This window comes from Leuciscus leuciscus, assembly GCF_965113295.1.
Source record: "Leuciscus leuciscus genome assembly, chromosome: 4".
NCBI classification, from domain to species: Eukaryota; Metazoa; Chordata; class Actinopteri; order Cypriniformes; family Leuciscidae; genus Leuciscus; species Leuciscus leuciscus.
The window spans coordinates 2,070,991-2,089,255 of record NC_138728.1 but is presented as its reverse complement, the minus strand read 5'-3'; the positions used below and the strand labels follow the sequence as shown (position 1 = coordinate 2,089,255).

Genomic DNA, 18,265 nt, shown 5'->3' with positions numbered 1-18,265 from the left:
GCCCAGTGGCGAGTTTTGCCACTGCAAGCACCACTTCACATTTTCTTCAGGAAATGTACATTCTAGTTATTATTATTATTGCAGGGTTCTCAAGTTTTATCAAAAGCTTGGAGTGAGATCACATGCGGTTAGGGGAGGAGCCCTAATGGAGGCCCGCCCCCGCCTGTGCCCGCCCCCGCCTGTCCCCGCCCCCCAATTTTACCCATTGTTCATAATTAACCAGCACAAATTGAAATTATAACAATTGGTAAATCTGATAAATGACAGAGCAATTCATCACATCAAATATACTATTTAATGTTATATTTCAAATTACAAATATACAAAAATATAACAAATTTCCCCCCGTGAGAAAATTTTGTGCATTTTAATGTTAAATCCATCAATCTGGTGCACTTTGAGAGTTCAAAATTAAAAGCTCCAAACTATATTCAGTGTGCAAATTAAACAAAGAAAAATTTAAACCTCTTTTAGTTACAGTGTCTATTTACATTACACCTACTACATAATAATAGTTATAATATTAATCCTATGACCGTAATAGCCATATTTTGTAAAAACAAATGCACTAAAAAATAAAGGAAACTTTCATAATTAGATTTGTACCTATTTCTATACATGAAAGAGATAAGCACATGATCTTTTATTTTGACGCAAACTGCATCAAGCTTTTATTTTGGCGGAAAACATGGTTTACAAACGCCTCTCATTAAATTTCTAGTGAATTGCGGTAATCGTCAAATATGCAGATATGGAAATAATCTGTAACTGGGTTATGGGTTCCTACACTCATGACATGGCCGAAGTGTTTTGAAAGTAGTTATGCTTACCGCGGATTACTCATCTCTCTCCTGATCCTCCTCACTATCATCATCATCACAGGAGCTGATGAAGGGCAGAAAACATACTGTATATTTTGACACAGTTTACAGTGTCTGCTTTAAGGGCCAGTTTATATTGTTTCACGCTATTTCTCTGCACATTCCTTGCGTTTCTTCTCCATCTCGCTGAATATTTTGACAGATGCACACTGACACTGCTGCACGCTCGCTCACTCGTTTAAAGTTGTGATTGGGCCAGCCCAGTGTCAATCAAGAAAAGAACCAATGGGCCGCTGATCTACATGTTTCATGGGCTGGTCTGTCAGAAAAAAAACACCTACTTTTTTTTACCAATGCATTACACCAGCACAAACCCAGCGCGTTCGCGCGATGTTGTTGGTTACCTAGTAACGAACGTACGGTGCGTGTGCGTGCACACTTTGTGTGCGTGCGCCTCGTACACAACGTTATAAAGCTTGCAGGACAACTTGGTTGGCATTGCCTTTTCAGCGTGAGAAATACATGGTGTGGCGTGTGAGCGTGTGAACTGGTTGAATTGCGTGTGTCTCACGGCCAATGCGTGAGACTTGAGAACCCTGATTATTGTTATTAGTGTTTAAATAGTATCAGGTCCAGTAACAAAAAAATTTGATTTAGAAAAGAAAAAGAGAGCGAGGAAAAAACACACACACACATATATATATACATACATATATATATATATATATATATATATATATGTGTGTGTGTGTGTGTGTGTGTGTGTGTGTGTGTGTGTGTGTGTGTGTGTGTGTGTATTTCTAAATCTTCATTTTTTGATACCGGACATTATGCTACTTAAATTATTTCAGATATTATAATATACAATATTATAACTTATACTTTTTATATATATTATAATATTATATAATACTATAATTTATAAAAAAAATTATATATATAAATGTAATTTTTGAGCTATTGATGTTAAGAGAGCAGGGCCCTCTGGTGGATATTTACAGCACTGCAGACTCCAGCAGGAGGATACTGGCAGGTTTTGCACACAGACGGTGTGTGTTGGTACTCACAGGGAACAGCACAATGGGAACGGTGAGCGTCACTGCCGTCAGCACAGCCAAACGCACCATCAGAAGCAGCGTATCAAACTTGTAGACCTTGGTGAAGGTGTGGAGCAGCTCTGCCTCGACATGATCTGAGACACAGAGAGAGAGAGTGTGTTTTAGTAACAAGTAACTTCTCGACTGGAATGTTTGATGGCGTAAGAGTGTTTAAGGTGTGTTTGAGAATGGTTGTAACGCACCATAAAACGTGAGGTATCCGAACAGGGCAGAGAACAGGTACATCACCAGCATGGCTAAGATGGAGAGGTTCGACACCGTCTGCATCTTCTTCCGAGAGCGACTGCAGAGACGACACAACACACACAGTTCATATCATATCTGAGAGGTTCAAACATAAGCTGTGTTTATGACCAGCGTGAGTGTGTGTGTGTGTGTGTGTGTGTGTGTGTGTGTGTGTGTGTGTGTTTCCTCACTCTTTCAGTTCACTGTAGATGGGTAGAACTTCAGGATGACACACGAATGCGAAGGCGAGGATGGGAAGGGTGTAAACGGTCTGAAAGACAAATATAATGAACACTATGAAGATCTTTTCACACACACACACACACACACACACACGCACGCACACGCACGCACGCACGCTCACTCACTCTCTCTCACGCACACAGTCACACACACACTCTCTCTCTCTCTCTCTCTCATATACACTCACACACATTCTCTCTCTCATACACACACAGACAGTCACCACTCTCTCACATATACACACATACACACACTCTCTCTCTCTCTCTCACACACACACACACACACACACACACACACACACACACACACTCACTCTCTCTCTCTCTCTCTCTTACAGACACACACGCACACACTCTCTCTCTCTCTTATACACACACAGTCACCACTCTCTCTCACATACACACACACACACTCTTATATCACACACCTGTGAGTTGAACACAAAGTATTTGGGTGTGCACATGTCCTCGTGGTCGTCGGGCTGGTGTGTGAACTCGACCGGGCTGTGTGCGGGGTCATAGGTCGCGGCGTGAGGATCCAGATGAGGTCCGTTCACTGACGCCTCAGAGATATACGCCAGCGCCGAGGCGTTCTGAAGCGTGTATAAGCCCAGCGCGTCCGACCCGTTCACACTCATGTTGGACCCGTGCTGGTAGAAGAACGGAAGAGGACAAGGGAGGATCGTCTTCTTATAGATCAGCTGAGAAACAAAACAAGACCGTGTTATGAAGCCATGCACAGATAAACCACATAAATCTTGTAATTCCATGTAAAACACTCTGCCATGCTATTAAAAGTTCATATTGTCAATCAACATGCACCAATGCTACATTTTTCTAAATGTCATAATCACTTGTTAAAGGAACACGCCGACTTTTGGGACTTTAGCTTATTCCCCGTATCCCCCAGAGTTAGATAAGTCCACACACACCCTTCTCATCTCCATGCGTGCCGTAACTCTGTCACAACATGTAAATAGGAAAATGTTGGCATTATTTTGTCACTTATTGTCACAGTATGCTAGCTGGAGCCGTTGTGCTAAGCTAGGCTAGCGGTGGGTGCGTCAGACAGAGTTACGGCACGCACGGAGATGAGAAGGGTGTGTGTGGACTTATCTAACTCTGGGGGATACGGGGAATAAGCTAAAGTCCCAAAAAGTCGGCGCGTTCCTTTAAGTAACAAGTATTCATTACTTCAGTGAGCTCATTGTTTCTGCCTTAAATTATTACATTGTTTAAATTAATAAATTTTTTGCTAATTTTGCATATCTACATTTCTGAAATACATAACTTAGACAGTTTCCTCTGATAACAGATCACTCTAAATTGTAATATAGACTTATGCACTTTCTGTAAAGCTGCTTTGAAACGATGTGTATTGTGAAAAGCGCTACACAAATAAACGTGAATTGAACTGAATATTAAAGGTACATATGGAGTAAAAGTAAACGCACCACGCCCAGGAAGAACACCATGCAGGAGAGAGAGAAGCCGCTGGTGTAGCCGAGATACCCTGTGAGACGAGAACCGAGTGAGAAACACACACACACTTCCCGACATCACAAACTCTCTGACACTTAAAACAGTCTTACCGAGGTTTTTCAGCATGGACAGCGGGAGAATGATGCCGATGGACACAAACACCACCACGTAATTCCCGTTCAGGTACCATTCTCTGCACAATAATAGGGGTGTAAATCAGGGTTATTATCACTATGCTTTAATCTGCTGTTATATAGACACACACACTCACTCAACACCACTGAGACTCACCCAGAGCTCTCCTCCAGCCCGAGGAACGCCCGGATCACCTCTGGCAGCTCGTATTTGACTATGAACAGGTAGCTGGACATGGCTGAAGACAAACCAAACACGTTCATGTCACTCATGCAAAAAAAAGCTTTTTGACCTTTTGCGGCTCCTCTCTTCCCAGTCTGTCAGTAACGCTCTGTTTACTTCCTGTCTCTATGAAGCCCCTCCTTCTGAAAAGCACACTGTGCTCTGATTGGTCGGCTGGATCAGTGTGTTGTGATTGGTCGAGCGCTTGAGTGTGTTTGGGAAATGTCCGACCCCTTACCATAACCGCATGTTTCAACCATAGACTGTAACGAAATATGTTCGTAGTGTGTGTGACGTCACCCGTAGTGTTTCTGAAGAGCATTTTTGAAAACCCAAAGTGGGCGGAGCCGGCGGTCGCCATCTTGGCAGCGTCACTCCCGGATAAACGACAATGTCAAGTCAAGTATATTTGTATAGCGCTTTTCACAATACAGATTGTATCAAAGCAGCTTCACAGTATTAAATTAAAATAATACAACAAGGTTTGTTTCAAGTGGAATTTATTGATTGATCAAATTTAATTAAATATCCCCAAAATATTCCCAACTGAGCAAGCCAAAGGCAACAGTGGCAAGGAACCGAAAAACTCCATCAGGTGACCTAATGGAGAAAAAAAACCTTGGGAGAACCCAGGCTCAGTCGGGGGCCAGTTCTCCTCTGGCATTTATGAGCTAGAGGCCGGATTGTAGTTTGAACTGTGGGATTATATGAATGCCTGGCTGAAGAGATGCGACTTTAATCTAGTTTTAAACTGGGAGAGCGAGTCTGAGCAACGAACAGTATCAGGAAGACTATTCCAGAGTTTTGGAGCCAAATGTGAAAATGCTCTCCCTCCTTTGGTGGTTCTGGATATCCTAGGTATGACCAAAAGCCTTGAATTTAGTGATCTTAAAGAGCGCGATGGATTATAGGGCGATAGAAGATCCGTTAAATAGACTGGAGCTAAGCCGTTTAGGGCTTTATAAGTCAGTAGCAATATCTTGTAATTAATACGGAGCTTTATAGGTAACCAATGCAGTGATGATAAAATCGGTGTTATATGATCATATTTTCTTGATCTCGTAAGAACTCTAGCGGCGGCATTTTGGACTAATGCTTTATTAGCTGGTTGTCCTGCATCCTCAATAAACAAACTACAGTTACAGTAATCCAGTCTCGAGGTCATGAATGCATGAACTAACTTTTCTGCATCAGAAACTGATAGCATATTACGTAGCTTAGCAATGTTTCTAAGGTGGAAAAAGGCTGTTTTTGTAACATATGAAATATGATTTTCAAAAGACAGGTTGCAATCGAGTATAACACCCAGGTCCTTTACTGTAGAGGATAAAGTAACAGGACATCCTATGATGTTAAAGTTGTATTGTGCGAGGTTTTGTGGGCGGTTTTTTGAACCGATAAGTATTACCTCTGTCTTGTCTGGATTTAATAAAAGATTAAATGTGCAGTGAGGCGAATTAGCTGAGGTGACGTGACGCTAACAGACAGCAGACAAACGGCTAGTAGTGACATCAGCGGCAATCCACCTGTCACTCAAGTGGTCACGCCCTTAATTATGCATAACTTTAAGGCTTAATATTAATTAAACGGATGTGTTATAAAAAAATTCACCCCCTTCACAGTCGTCATTAAGGGCAAAATTATATAGATCAGAAACCCACTTTTTGCACCAGGCTGTACACATATTTGTTTCTGCTGTAAAATTGGGTATTTTAACAAGGAGGATTATGGGATTGACTCTCTTTTAGAGCCGGTCTCTAGTGGCCAGTCGATGAACTGCAGTTTAGTCACTTCTGTGTTGGTTTCAAGAGAGAGAGAGGAAGGTTTCCGATTGGATTCAACACACTACTAACTAACTCAAGGCCCCGCCCCTTTATTCTGCATATTAATTATTTAAATGAAGAATATTGTGACGTGTTCGTTCCCGGAAGAAACTCAAGACTACAATGGAGGCGTTTCAGGAGTTCAGAAACACTGACACTGATATAGAGAAGAACTCAGAGCTTTTTCATGCTCAAACAGCAACATTACACACTAAAGAACGATTAAGACGGAAAACAGCACAATAGGTGTTCTTTAAAGATAACAACTTTACCTCCTATGTTCTGCAGAGTTATAGATCCAAATGCTGCCATTTTTCCCGGCCATCCAAACGCTCTTTCTCCGAGCTTCTCGTAGATCAGCGATCCTGCAGCCAGAGGATATCATCACATCAACTGCATGTTTCATATGTAAATGTGTGTGTGTTTCAATCTCTCGACAAACTCACCTCCTTCTTTGGCCGTCACAAGTAACAGGTGAACGGAGTACAGCGACAGGATAGCGACTCCCAGCAGGAGGATTCTGGGAAAACATTGAGAAAAGTCAGAAACTCTTCCTGTAACCTTTAAGAAAACATGTGCAAGTCAGAGCTTCTTCAACACGTTTAGGATCATCTTATATCGCCTGTTAAGGAACATGCTGCGACATTAACTGAGGTTTATTTTTAAAAGGTTTCTAAATGTAGGGTGCACATATACGTGCCTGACCGCACACACAGCTAATGCTAACGAGCCCGCGCTAAAGGTCCTCTCAAAATAAGGTGAGCAGATTTCTGAAATGGAAATTTCCTATAGTTCAGTGGTCCCAAAAAAACACTTATCTATGGATTAAAAACAGGGGAAAGAAATGTTTATGTTTTTATTTTTAAATTGTTGTGCATTTCATATGCTATTATTAATCAATTATGAAAACTGACCCTTAATGGTTTTAATGGTTATAAAAAAAAACACTCTATATAGTAGTAGTAACCATTGCAAACAAATCAAAACAATATTATATTATGAAAACAAAATTATGTATTAATAAAAAAAAAACTAAATAAATAAAAAACAAATTTTTTGTACAGTTTTAAAATCGTTTAAAATCGTAATTTTCAATTGTGAATGTCATTTTCACAAACTGAATATACTGCATTTAGTTTTGCTAAAACGTTTATGAAAACATTATTTCTGAATGTTGAAAATATCAAATTTTTTAATCCAATTACATTAATTTTTATCATTTTGCAAACATATTGGGAACGTTACTTTTGAATGTTCTCTGAAAAACTTTAGAAAAACATCCAAATGCAACAATGTATATTGTTTTTGTGAACATATTAAAGACCAGATAACTTTGATAACCAGCTTTGGGTTTTTTGCACTGTATTTTTGCAGCAACAAACTGTTGTAACACTACGGTCACATCTAATTCATAAACTGAAAGACAGAAAGATGAATCTTCAGACTGGGGTAACGGTGGTCGGGTCACTCGACACCAGCCTCGCCGAACAGAAATAACCGTCTGACATGAGCAGCAGAGAATGAAAGAGAGATGCGGCTCGAGCGCCGCTCAGGTGACCGTTAGAGCAGAAGGTGTGTGTCCGACTTTCCTCATGCTGTGACGGGTCAGTGGGACAGCTGACTGCTGTCAGTCACACACACACACACACACACACACACACACACACACACACACACACACACACACACACACACACACACACACACACACACACACACACACACACACACACACACACACACACACACACACTTTAACCCCTCACTGAACAGCAGAGCCGTTGAGCTAAATATAGCCATATAGTTCATCTGTGATGCGTGCGGTGTGGCATGTCACAGACACCAGCTCTGGCCCTGAGAAACCCTGCCGTCCCGACACAGTGATCGCCAGGACATTCTTTGATAAGATCCTCTCAAGGGGTTTCTGGAAGCGCCACATTTGCTACAAAGAAGGCCGTGGCAAGTATTACTTTTGAAACCATTATAAATAAATAATTAAGTACATAAACAATGGTTTCAAAAGTTTTAGTGCTTGCTGTGGCCTGACTAAAAATAAATATCACAAAAATTATTGATATAATATGAGATATATATATATATATATATATATATGTATGTATATATGTGACCCTGGACCACAAAACCAGTCACGAGTCGCACGGCTATATCTGTAGCAATAGCCAACAATACATTGTATGGGTCAAAATTATCGATTTTTCTTTTATGCCAAAAATCATTAGGATATTAAGGAAAGATCATGTTCCATGAAGATATTTAGAAAATTTCCAACTGTAAATATATAAAACAGTTAGTTTTGTGAGTGAATGCAGCACAATCGCCAACATAAATGCACAACTTTAAAGGAGATTTTCTCAATGTTTCGATTTTTTTGCACCCTCAGATTCCAGATTTCCAATAGTTGCATCTCGGCCAAATATTATTCTATCCTAACAAACCATACATAAATAAAACGCTTATTTATGCAACTTTCAGATGATGTATAAATCTCATTTTCAAAAAATTGTGACTGTGACTGGTTTTGTGGTCCAGGGTCACATATGTGATATAATATATATATATATATATATTAAAAACAACACACTTTTAGTATATATATATATAAAAACAACACACTTTTAGTATATATATATATATATATATATATATATAAAAACAACACACTTTTAGTATATATAATATATATATATATATATATATATATATATATATATATATATATATATATATATATATATATATATAGGGCTTGTGCACAATTCAGAATGGAATTGAGAATGACTCCTTAATTCCAATTCAATTCTTGAATTGAATTTGAATTGATGTCAAAAACAGGATCTAGAATTACAATTACAATTTGAATTAAAGGAAGCAGAATTGCAATTCAATAAAAATTCAAAGAAATTCATATACATATTTTAAGTGAAGTGTTTAACAATGAAGCTTTACAATATATGTCAGATATGATTGCATTATAAATGATATTAGTTTGAACTACTTGTACAGATTACATTAAAAGAATATGTTTTCCCCCAGCAATGAATGTTAAAAGCTCTAGTCACAGAACAAATAATTATGTTTGATTTATTGTAATTGTAATTTTGTGGAACATGATGGAACATGACTCCATTTCCCAGAATGCTTTACTTTAACCAAGTATTTAAAATGGTTGCTAAACAATTTGAGGTGGACATTTGTTTGAAAGCACAATTTGATGGGCAACACTGGACTTTTTAAGTTTCAGAAGTCCCTTACAACTCTTCACTCTGCACCTGTTGAGAGAATCTTTAGTGTTGCAGGAAAGATATTCAGACCAGAACGGTGCAGACTCAATGATAACACATTTGAGGAGCTATTGAGAATTAGATGCAACAGTGTTGCTCAGTCATTTTTTGCATTGGAATAAATGATAACTGCATTTACAACAACTTTGTGTTTGTGTGATTACTTCGAAATGAAAATTACATTGGAACAAAACTAATTAAACAACATTGAAGGGGTAATTTATTTCAAGAATTTGATCAATATCTATTTTAGAACAAAATGTATGCAGGGTTGAGGAGTAAATAGTTATGTGAAATGAAATTTCTGTTATTAAATTACAAAATTAATGTAATTGTATTTAGTTGTATTACTGAGGTAAAATGTTTAATTCAATTAGTTACTAATCAACTTAAAACGAAATTGCTTTGCATTGATAAAGTTATCCAAACCACATTTATAATGGGTAACTAATAACAGTAAGCAATAACATTTCCAAAGTAACCTTCCTAACACTGAATGCATGCGAGACTCAACACACTCTCTCTGTTGTGTGACTGTGTGGAATTTCTTTGAATTGCAATGAATTTAATTCCACTTCCTGTCATTCAAATTCAAATTCAATTCAACGTCCTGTGGGGCTAAATTCAATTCAAATTCAAATTCATGAATTGAATGGAGGCCAATTCTGAAATTCTGAATTTTGCACAAGCCTGATATATATATATATAATTATTTTAGATATATCCGGTATTTCCAGTTGTATGTACATCATTTTTTGAGTGGGTATTTCCAGTATATCGCCTACTTTATAACATCTACATTTTAGTGGTAGAAAGTTCAATCACCTAATTAATATTCAAAAGCCAATTTATTATAATCATTATTTAACATTCATGAGCAAAGCTGATAAATTCAATTACACGTCCCTCCCACTTTTCGGATGACAGGGAACAAACACTCACATAAACAGTACGATGCCGGTGTTGGCCATGGCGAAGGACAGTCCCAGAATTCCACTGCCCATGATGGCGTTACTGAGGTTAAAGACGGACATCCCGAACGACGCGTGACCCGGGTGCTGCGAAACAGAGCAAAGAAAGGGTTAATCAACAGCTCGAGAGACAGAACGAAGATGCTAATGTGTTCCAGAACTAGGATATTACATATTCTTCATGATATTCCTCATATTTCTTCTTCTTCATCATGCCATTGGTGAGAAACTTCTGACTCTCTGCGTCCTCTTCATCCAGAAACTGGCTGTAAATCGGCAACACAAACACGTTATTTCGTTCTCCATGTCAAGACATTTCACAGGATCTCATTTCAGAATCAGCTTTCATTGCCAAGTACAACATGTACAAGGCACATCTGTTTTAAAATGTAACTGTACATTAAACTGTAGTATTTCTTGACTGTTACATGATGAATCATCATTTCCCATCAGACTGTGTGTCACTACGTTCTGGACATCAAACAGCGCCAGGGTTAAACACACACAACGGCGACTCTGACCTGTTGATGGTGGCTTTCTCTGAATCGATGGGCTCTGTGTATCGATCATCCACACTGCTCTCATCGTCCGCCTCAGTGCTCACGTTCTTCAGCTCCATGCGGTCCATGTCTACAGCCGTGAGGAACGATTCGTGTCCGGGAAAAGAGCTGGGAAACACAACCGGAGAAGTTTGGTTAGAGCGGGAATCTACATCAAGAACCTGGCTAGCGAACATATGTTCATTTTGAGCTAACGTTCCCATTAAGTTATAAAAAAAAAAAATGTTTTCTTAAAATGTTCCCTGAACATGTTCTGTTGGTTATGTGAACGTTAAGGGAACGTTCCATTGTATCGTTCTTTAACCATAATGGGAACGTCACTTCTGAACGTTCTCTGAAAACAAGCAGTAACATTTAAAAAATGTTAAACAAACATCCGATTAAAACGTTTCAGAAAAAACGTTCCATGAACGATGTATTTAAGAACATTATTAAAGACCAGACGTTCTATTAAAGTTACTGGAAGAACGTTTGTTCATAACTTTGAGAGAACCTTGGCAGAACGTTCCCTGTTAGCTGGGAAGAAGCTCTACACATCATTCCCAGAGTCTTCATGACTTAATTATGACTTTTTAAATCATAAAGAATTAGTAAATGTTCCTAAACTACTTAGTTTATGTCAAGTGACCATGAACTGATCCTACAAGACAAGTCAATATAACAACATTCAGAGCCAAACGTATCGACTGAATCCCTGAACTTGAGATAAATCAATCCCTAGTACCTCAATACAACACAAATCTGACCAGCTCCAGTTTTAGGACGGTAAAATCCATCCTGGTGTTTTCTTGCCAACAGTGTAAAGGTTAGTTGGATTTAAATCTAGTGCCATATCAGCTTCACAGACTGATTCAACAAACATCAATTAGAAAAAAAAAATGATGTATATACAACTCAACTGTATATACAAGATACATTATGGGCCCTATCTCGCACACAGCGCAATTGACTTTGTACAGCGACGCATGTATCATTCCTATTTTGTATCCGACGCACAGCAGACTTTTCCCTCCACAGACGCACATCGGTAAATTAGGGAATGAACTTGCACTCCCGGGGGCGGTTCAGCGAAAAGAGGAGGCGTATTCCGGCGCAAACGTTCCCTGGTGCTATTTTGCAGTTTCAGAAAACAATTCCGCCACAGACCAGGAGAAACCTAGTCTAAAGTCAGTGGCGCGTTCAGATGCTATTTTAAGGGCGCATGCTTGGCCATAATGTAGCGTTTGCACAACACACATACACTTTGCTTCTCTCATCTACACAGACGCAGCAGTTCACATTTTTGCAAACCATACATAATTACAACGAAAAATATTCCTTATGAGGGAAATCATTGTGGTGTCCATGAAGATGTGAAAAAATAGGCATAAATCTAGCTTACACATTTACCCAAATTATTATACGCCTGTTTAACCGAAGCTAATTTGGGTGTTTCTCCATCCCCATACAATGTCACTTCTCTATGTTATGGCCCTGACGAGAATGTCGGTCTCCTCGGCTGTGAACCGCTCCTGGTGCGCGCCTGGCAAATCCGCCATTATAATAGCAAACCGCCATGAAACAAGCGCGCCTGCTCTTAAAGGTAGGGTATGGGATTTGCAAAACGGCTGGCAGATTTTGAAAATACACAACTCAAATGGTCCTATCTTCTTTCCTCCAACGCTGGCCCTGACTCCACCCATTCGAAGAACATGGAGGGGGATGGGGGGAGGGTGGGGATGGTACGACCGTTTGATCGACGAACTTACTGTCCAGTGATTCTAGGTGGTCTTGGAAATGATTGGCTGGAGTTTTTCGAATCCTGCCCGTTCCACAGATGATTAAATTGCTTAATTTTCATTTCAGTGCTTCTAACTCAGTGGCTGTAAGTGGGTTAGGAATAGGATTTCAAGTAATTTTGAAAAAATGGACAAAAAAAGAGAATCACATACCCCACCTTTAAAGGGAATGTGAGATGACGCTCTGATTGGTTTATTGCACGTTACGCCCAAACCACACCTATGAGTAATGAAGCTACTTCAGACCAACCCATTTTAGATTTGCGTCGGGCGCAAGAGTCATTTATCCCGCTGGTATAATAGCAACAGCGCCCGAGATCCGCCCACAAAGTTACGTGCATTTCGCATTTGATACTTGCGTTTCAGATCGTTAAAATAGGGCCCTAAGAGTATTTGATACAAATTGGGTCCAGCATACAAAATAAGACCTTTAAAGTTTGTCCTGATAAAAACTGGGCAGACCAAAAATATATTAGTGCTTTTCATGCAAAACATCTTCCAAAAAGACTAAATAAACCCATGAATTTGATTTGGGCCATTTTGCATTTTTATGGACACAATAGTGGATATGGATGAGATATGTTCTTTGTTGTGGCAATTTCTAGTTTCACTACAGGTTCAATAATCCTGGAAAACGCACAATAATCGAAGTACACAAATTGGGCTGTTGACGGGTTTGATATTTTATCACTGCGATCGCACACGTCACTGTGGCTCGACTCAGGATTATGTATTCCCTGTTGAGGATTGCTGTAGTTCTCAGTGTTTTGCTCCAGGTCCACATAAAGGGTGTGTTTGTTCGATGTTTGGGTTGAGGACTCATGTATCTGTGCGTCTGATCCGCTCCATGACGCATGAGCTCTGGAATCAGACGCGTTTAGGGCCGCTCCAGCACACACCTGTTATGAGCGCACAACACTCAACTGGCCTCAGGTCAGCTATTTCCAGCCCATGTTAGGCACAATCCGTTCTGAAAACCATTTCCAATGAGACGGAGAGCATTACATAAGACAGTCCAAAACACAGCCAAACCATTCTTGAACCCAATTACCCACAATCCCACCAACACAAAGCCCTCATTGATATATTCATAAATGTGGCCAGAGAGAACTATAGACTCATGGAAAGCTGAAAATATTCCACAGGTCTCATTCTGGCCCACAGTACTGGGAAGCTTCTCTGGCACACAGATGTGGTACGTTTACTGGATTCACACATGAGAACAGTTTTACACTGAGTAAACAGTTTTTTACTGTGTTCCTTTGTGCAGCTGCAACGTCATACATGTAGACAGTGGCTTACTGCTTTTATAAAACACTGGCAACAGCAAATATCAGAATAAACACTTCTGCAATGTAATATACTTTCTTTAATCCAACTATGAGCAAATGTTCTTCAAGTAACGTTAATAGAATGTTTGTTCAAAGTTATCTGGTCTTTAAATCAACACAAAGGAACTTTTCCTCTTCGGTCCCCCTACAGGTTGGAAGCGGAATTGTCCATTACTTTAGGCTTCAGAATGAACGATGTCCACAGACGAGCTAGAGTATGATGCATGATTTCATGAAAGTATGATGTATTGCGACATCAGAAATGAAGAAAACCTAAATAATGACTATTGTAACGCTTGACGTAAATCAAGTCAAATTTGTAGTTTTCTTATGTCTCATTTGAACTACAGAAACGTGACCCGGTTTGGCAAACTTGCATAGTGTGGTTATAGCAGATATAGGGACGCAAAGCGAATCCAGAAGTGCCTTTCACCCTGTTACGCCTTGATGAACCACTGATACGATTATGGAAAAATTATTTTAAAATAAAAAAATTTCCTTAGAGTTGCTTTAATGACGTTCTCAAAACGTTAGCGAATAAAAATGTTATTTATTGATTGTTTATGGGACGTTTTTTTCTGAAACAAAGAAGGTTTGAAGAACAAAACAAATTACACTTCAAATAAAATTTTTTTTTAAATATGTTTTCTGTCATTTTAGGTAGTTTTTGTCATGCTGATTTAAGTTTAAGTGTTAGTTTTTTTAATAAGTTTGGTCTTAGTTGGTTATTTGATGCTATAAAAACAGGAACATGACTTCATGATTGACAGCTGTGATTGACAGCTTCTCTAAACGAAGTAACTGAGGCACCAACTGACTTTTTTGGGGGATTTTCGGGAGGAGATTGGAGCTTCAACTTTAATTTCTACATGTCCATAACTGTCAGACCTTGATATCGCGGCTTTACTTCACGTTTCACTGTTTCGAGTTTCATAACGTGAAGCTGTTTTATTCATTCATTTCATATGCGTAATCTGATACTTTGTATCCATCCAGTTCCAAATAAGAACAATCGCATTATTGAAGCACCTTTCATTTGTAAAGAATTTCTATTACTGGATTATAAATAATAGGCATTGCCAGATGATTATATTCATATTAACATATTCCTCATTTGTGTGTTAAAGCATAAAAGCGTAAAAGCTATTGCTAAATTAATAAACAGTAATGTATATAACATTCCCGGATTTTAAAATTACTCATACCATGATAGAAGATTTTGGTTCCCTAGCCTGAACTAAGCATTTAAATATGTGACTTCAGCTGTCAAGACATCAAGAACAACAAACTTCAGCCTTGAAAAACCAGACTAACCAGTAAAAAAAAAAAAAAGTTGACCCAACAAGACACTTAATAATGCAACCACAACCACTCCTTAAAAAAATCTGACATTCTCATAACACAGGACTTTACTTGCAGCTCTCAAACACAATAAAACTCTTTTAGATTTACGACTAGAAGCAGAACTATAAAAACACTAGACACACTTCAATTGTTCATCCTTGACAGCAAAGAAATGAAAAAGAGAACAAATGTAAACCTCAAATGTTTCTCCAATAGTCTCACGCCTCTCCTCGCCTTCAGCATTTTGAAGTAACAACAAAATAAGCAGCAAGTAAACTCAACCATTTAAACCAGAGTGTTAACATGCAGTCCAAGTGAATCCCGTGTGGACTGGCTTTAAACCGCTTTACACGGTTCATTACAGAAGAAACTACTAATCGGTTTTTCCATTTCAAAATTTCACACTTAATTCAACGACTTAAATTAAATTGCCTGCAGTTTCTTTGTAATTAAATATAACATTTACTTGCAAACTGTTTCTACACCAATTTGTTTTCGAGTGTCAACAAGCTGTTCTGGTGAGTTTCTCCGAGCAGCTGGAGTTGACCTGAGCGTTTTACGACACGAGAAACACTCGCTCTTCAAAGAGAATGTCTGTGTTTGTGCTTCAACCAGCATTCTTCAACTAGCCGGCTGGAACTGACACAGACCACACACACACACACACACACACACACACACACACACACACACACACACACACCGAAACTCCAGCAATGAGCAACCAAATGCAAAAACTCACACTTTCAACAGATCTCCTCTAGCTTTAACCCAGGTTATAATCTATTAATGGTGGTCTGGTTACTCACAATGAGAGCTGGTCAGACGCAGGACACTTGATGTGCGGACAGAACAAGGATGAGCTTCGTTTTAGCCTTGGAGGTGAGCGGCCGCTTTAAAGAGCATTGGGAGGGCCTGACTCGGCCAATCAGGACGCTCCAATTCTCCAGCTCTCTGCGTGAAGCCCCGCCCCCTCTCCCCTCCACCTGCGTCACTGAAGGGCACACGGGCTTCCAGAAATGAGTTCGAGATAAGCGACAGACGCGTTGCATCAACTTCTGTTTGCACTGGGGCAAGAATCTGGGGTCGCTCGCCCTCACGGACGCTCTCGAACGCCAAACCAGCAGACGCCAATCTGCATTCGCTACTGATGCCATGTGCACACACACACAAGCCCAGAGATGAACAGTGATGCCATGTGCAAACACACACACAAAAACCCAGAGATGAACAGTGATGCCATGTGCAAACACACACACAAGCCCAGAGATGAACTGAAACTACATTCAACTCCGATCAGAAATTCTGAAGCCACAACCAGACCGACTATTGGCCGGAATTGGCCAATTACCAAATCCACTTCGTCTTGACAGATTAAAAGCATCTACAATTATTGGTGAATTTTGTAAATATTGTGTAATACATAAAAACAAAATGTGTAATGTAGTTCTAGATATATCAGATGCTAACACTATATATCTCTAGATATCAAAATAGGCCATTAAAAAATCCAGTGCCAATTGAAATACTGAAAACTAATATAAATCGAAGAGTCCGTTTTACAGGAAAACACCATTTCAGTTTGTCTACAACTAAATTTCACGTTTAATTCAACGTATTACTTGCCTTTTCCTTGCAATTGTTTGACATTTACAACCAATTTCTGAGCGAAAATTGTTTCTACTCCAAATTTTCAGTGTAGAATTAGTCTTTTACCAGCTGCTCTAATCCAAAGTGCTAAACTTATAACTGGCGAATTGCCAATTTATGATGGTCAAGTCACTTATTTATTTCTATAGCGCTTTATACAATACAGATTGTTTCAAAGCAGCTTTACCGTGAAAATAATGATAAATGATGCAAACAGAATATTTAGTAGTTTCCATCTCTGGAAAGTCTAGCCAACAACCTTCTGAATACCAGTCTTGAGCTTAAACCAATGCAGCACATCACACTACACAAATAATCCCAGTCAATCAATCAAACCATCCAATATGATGCATTTCCTACCCACAAAAATGACTAATTATTGACAGAGTCCAATAATCAATCAACTGCGTCTGCATGTCGTCACATATTATTGACTAGTCATTGTAAAAAGTCAATTCTTACTGTCTTGAATGATGCAGGTGCTCCAATCTCAAGGAGAACGAGTCTTCCTGTGCCGAGAGGCCTTTCCTTATACGGAGACACTTCAACACACTCAACGCCACGAGCCAATCAGCAGCTCCGGCTCAAGGGTCAAACACACAACGGGCCACAGAAACACAACACCTCAACATCACACTCAGAGCATTAGAATATAAAAAAAAAGTAAATATAAACTGACTTGCTACTAACAAAAACTCTAATATTTCAACCTCAAACAAACAAAACACTTTGATAGAGTCTGAAATAACCACTTACCCAGCGCCCCAAAAATTAACCAATATTTACTTATTATTTAGACACCATTTCGTATCAGAATAAAAGACGACAAGATCAAAAATGTTTCACACCCTGTTTGCATTATTTAGGCATTATTTTATTTCATTGTAAGGCAATATCTTTTTTTTTTTTTTTTATATAAAGAAATTTTGCCATCAGAGTGTAAAATAAATGTTAAAAGTTAAGGAATCTTACACAGGTTTACTAGAGGCTACTGTTACTGTCTATGTTTGTGCTTGGGAAGTGGTGCGACTTTTGTAATCAGGATCTCAAAATTATATAAAAATTTGGATTTAGATTTATTGACCAAAATATCGGTTATCGGCTTTCGAATATAAAGAATTATCGGTTATCGGTATCTGTCAAAATGTTCATATCGGTGCGTCCCAACTATACCATCATGTTATATTAGCATTACATTTTAGAAAACTACTTAATGCTAGTTATGCTACAGCTTGAGTGTTTCTAATACAGCAATTTG

The 18,265-nt window shown here is 38.9% G+C and overlaps 1 protein-coding gene and 2 long non-coding RNA genes across 3 annotated transcripts in view; 1 reads left to right on the top strand and 2 right to left on the bottom strand.

The window, feature by feature from the left end:
- slc38a4 (solute carrier family 38 member 4) overlaps window positions 1–16,529 on the bottom strand; it is a 28,264-nt gene extending 11,735 nt beyond the window's left edge. The window contains exons 1-13 of the mRNA XM_082166799.1: window positions 16,167–16,529; window positions 10,866–11,012; window positions 10,517–10,610; window positions 10,316–10,431; window positions 6,518–6,591; window positions 6,344–6,436; window positions 4,183–4,264; window positions 4,002–4,084; window positions 3,864–3,922; window positions 2,838–3,110; window positions 2,356–2,435; window positions 2,122–2,222; window positions 1,889–2,013 (exon numbers count right to left, since the gene is read on the bottom strand). Of these exons, the coding sequence (XP_082022925.1) occupies window positions 1,889–2,013; window positions 2,122–2,222; window positions 2,356–2,435; window positions 2,838–3,110; window positions 3,864–3,922; window positions 4,002–4,084; window positions 4,183–4,264; window positions 6,344–6,436; window positions 6,518–6,591; window positions 10,316–10,431; window positions 10,517–10,610; window positions 10,866–10,972 (1,287 nt within the window). The 5' untranslated portion in view covers window positions 10,973–11,012; window positions 16,167–16,529. The remainder of the gene's footprint in view (window positions 1–1,888; window positions 2,014–2,121; window positions 2,223–2,355; window positions 2,436–2,837; window positions 3,111–3,863; window positions 3,923–4,001; window positions 4,085–4,182; window positions 4,265–6,343; window positions 6,437–6,517; window positions 6,592–10,315; window positions 10,432–10,516; window positions 10,611–10,865; window positions 11,013–16,166) is intronic.
- LOC309496739 overlaps window positions 1–18,265 on the bottom strand; it is a 121,421-nt gene that overhangs the window by 11,735 nt on the left and 91,421 nt on the right. The window lies entirely within an intron of this gene.
- LOC309496744 lies at window positions 12,442–15,728 on the top strand. Its single transcript, XR_014205210.1, has 2 exons — window positions 12,442–12,947; window positions 12,986–15,728. It is a non-coding gene; the product is annotated as an uncharacterized lncRNA (long non-coding RNA).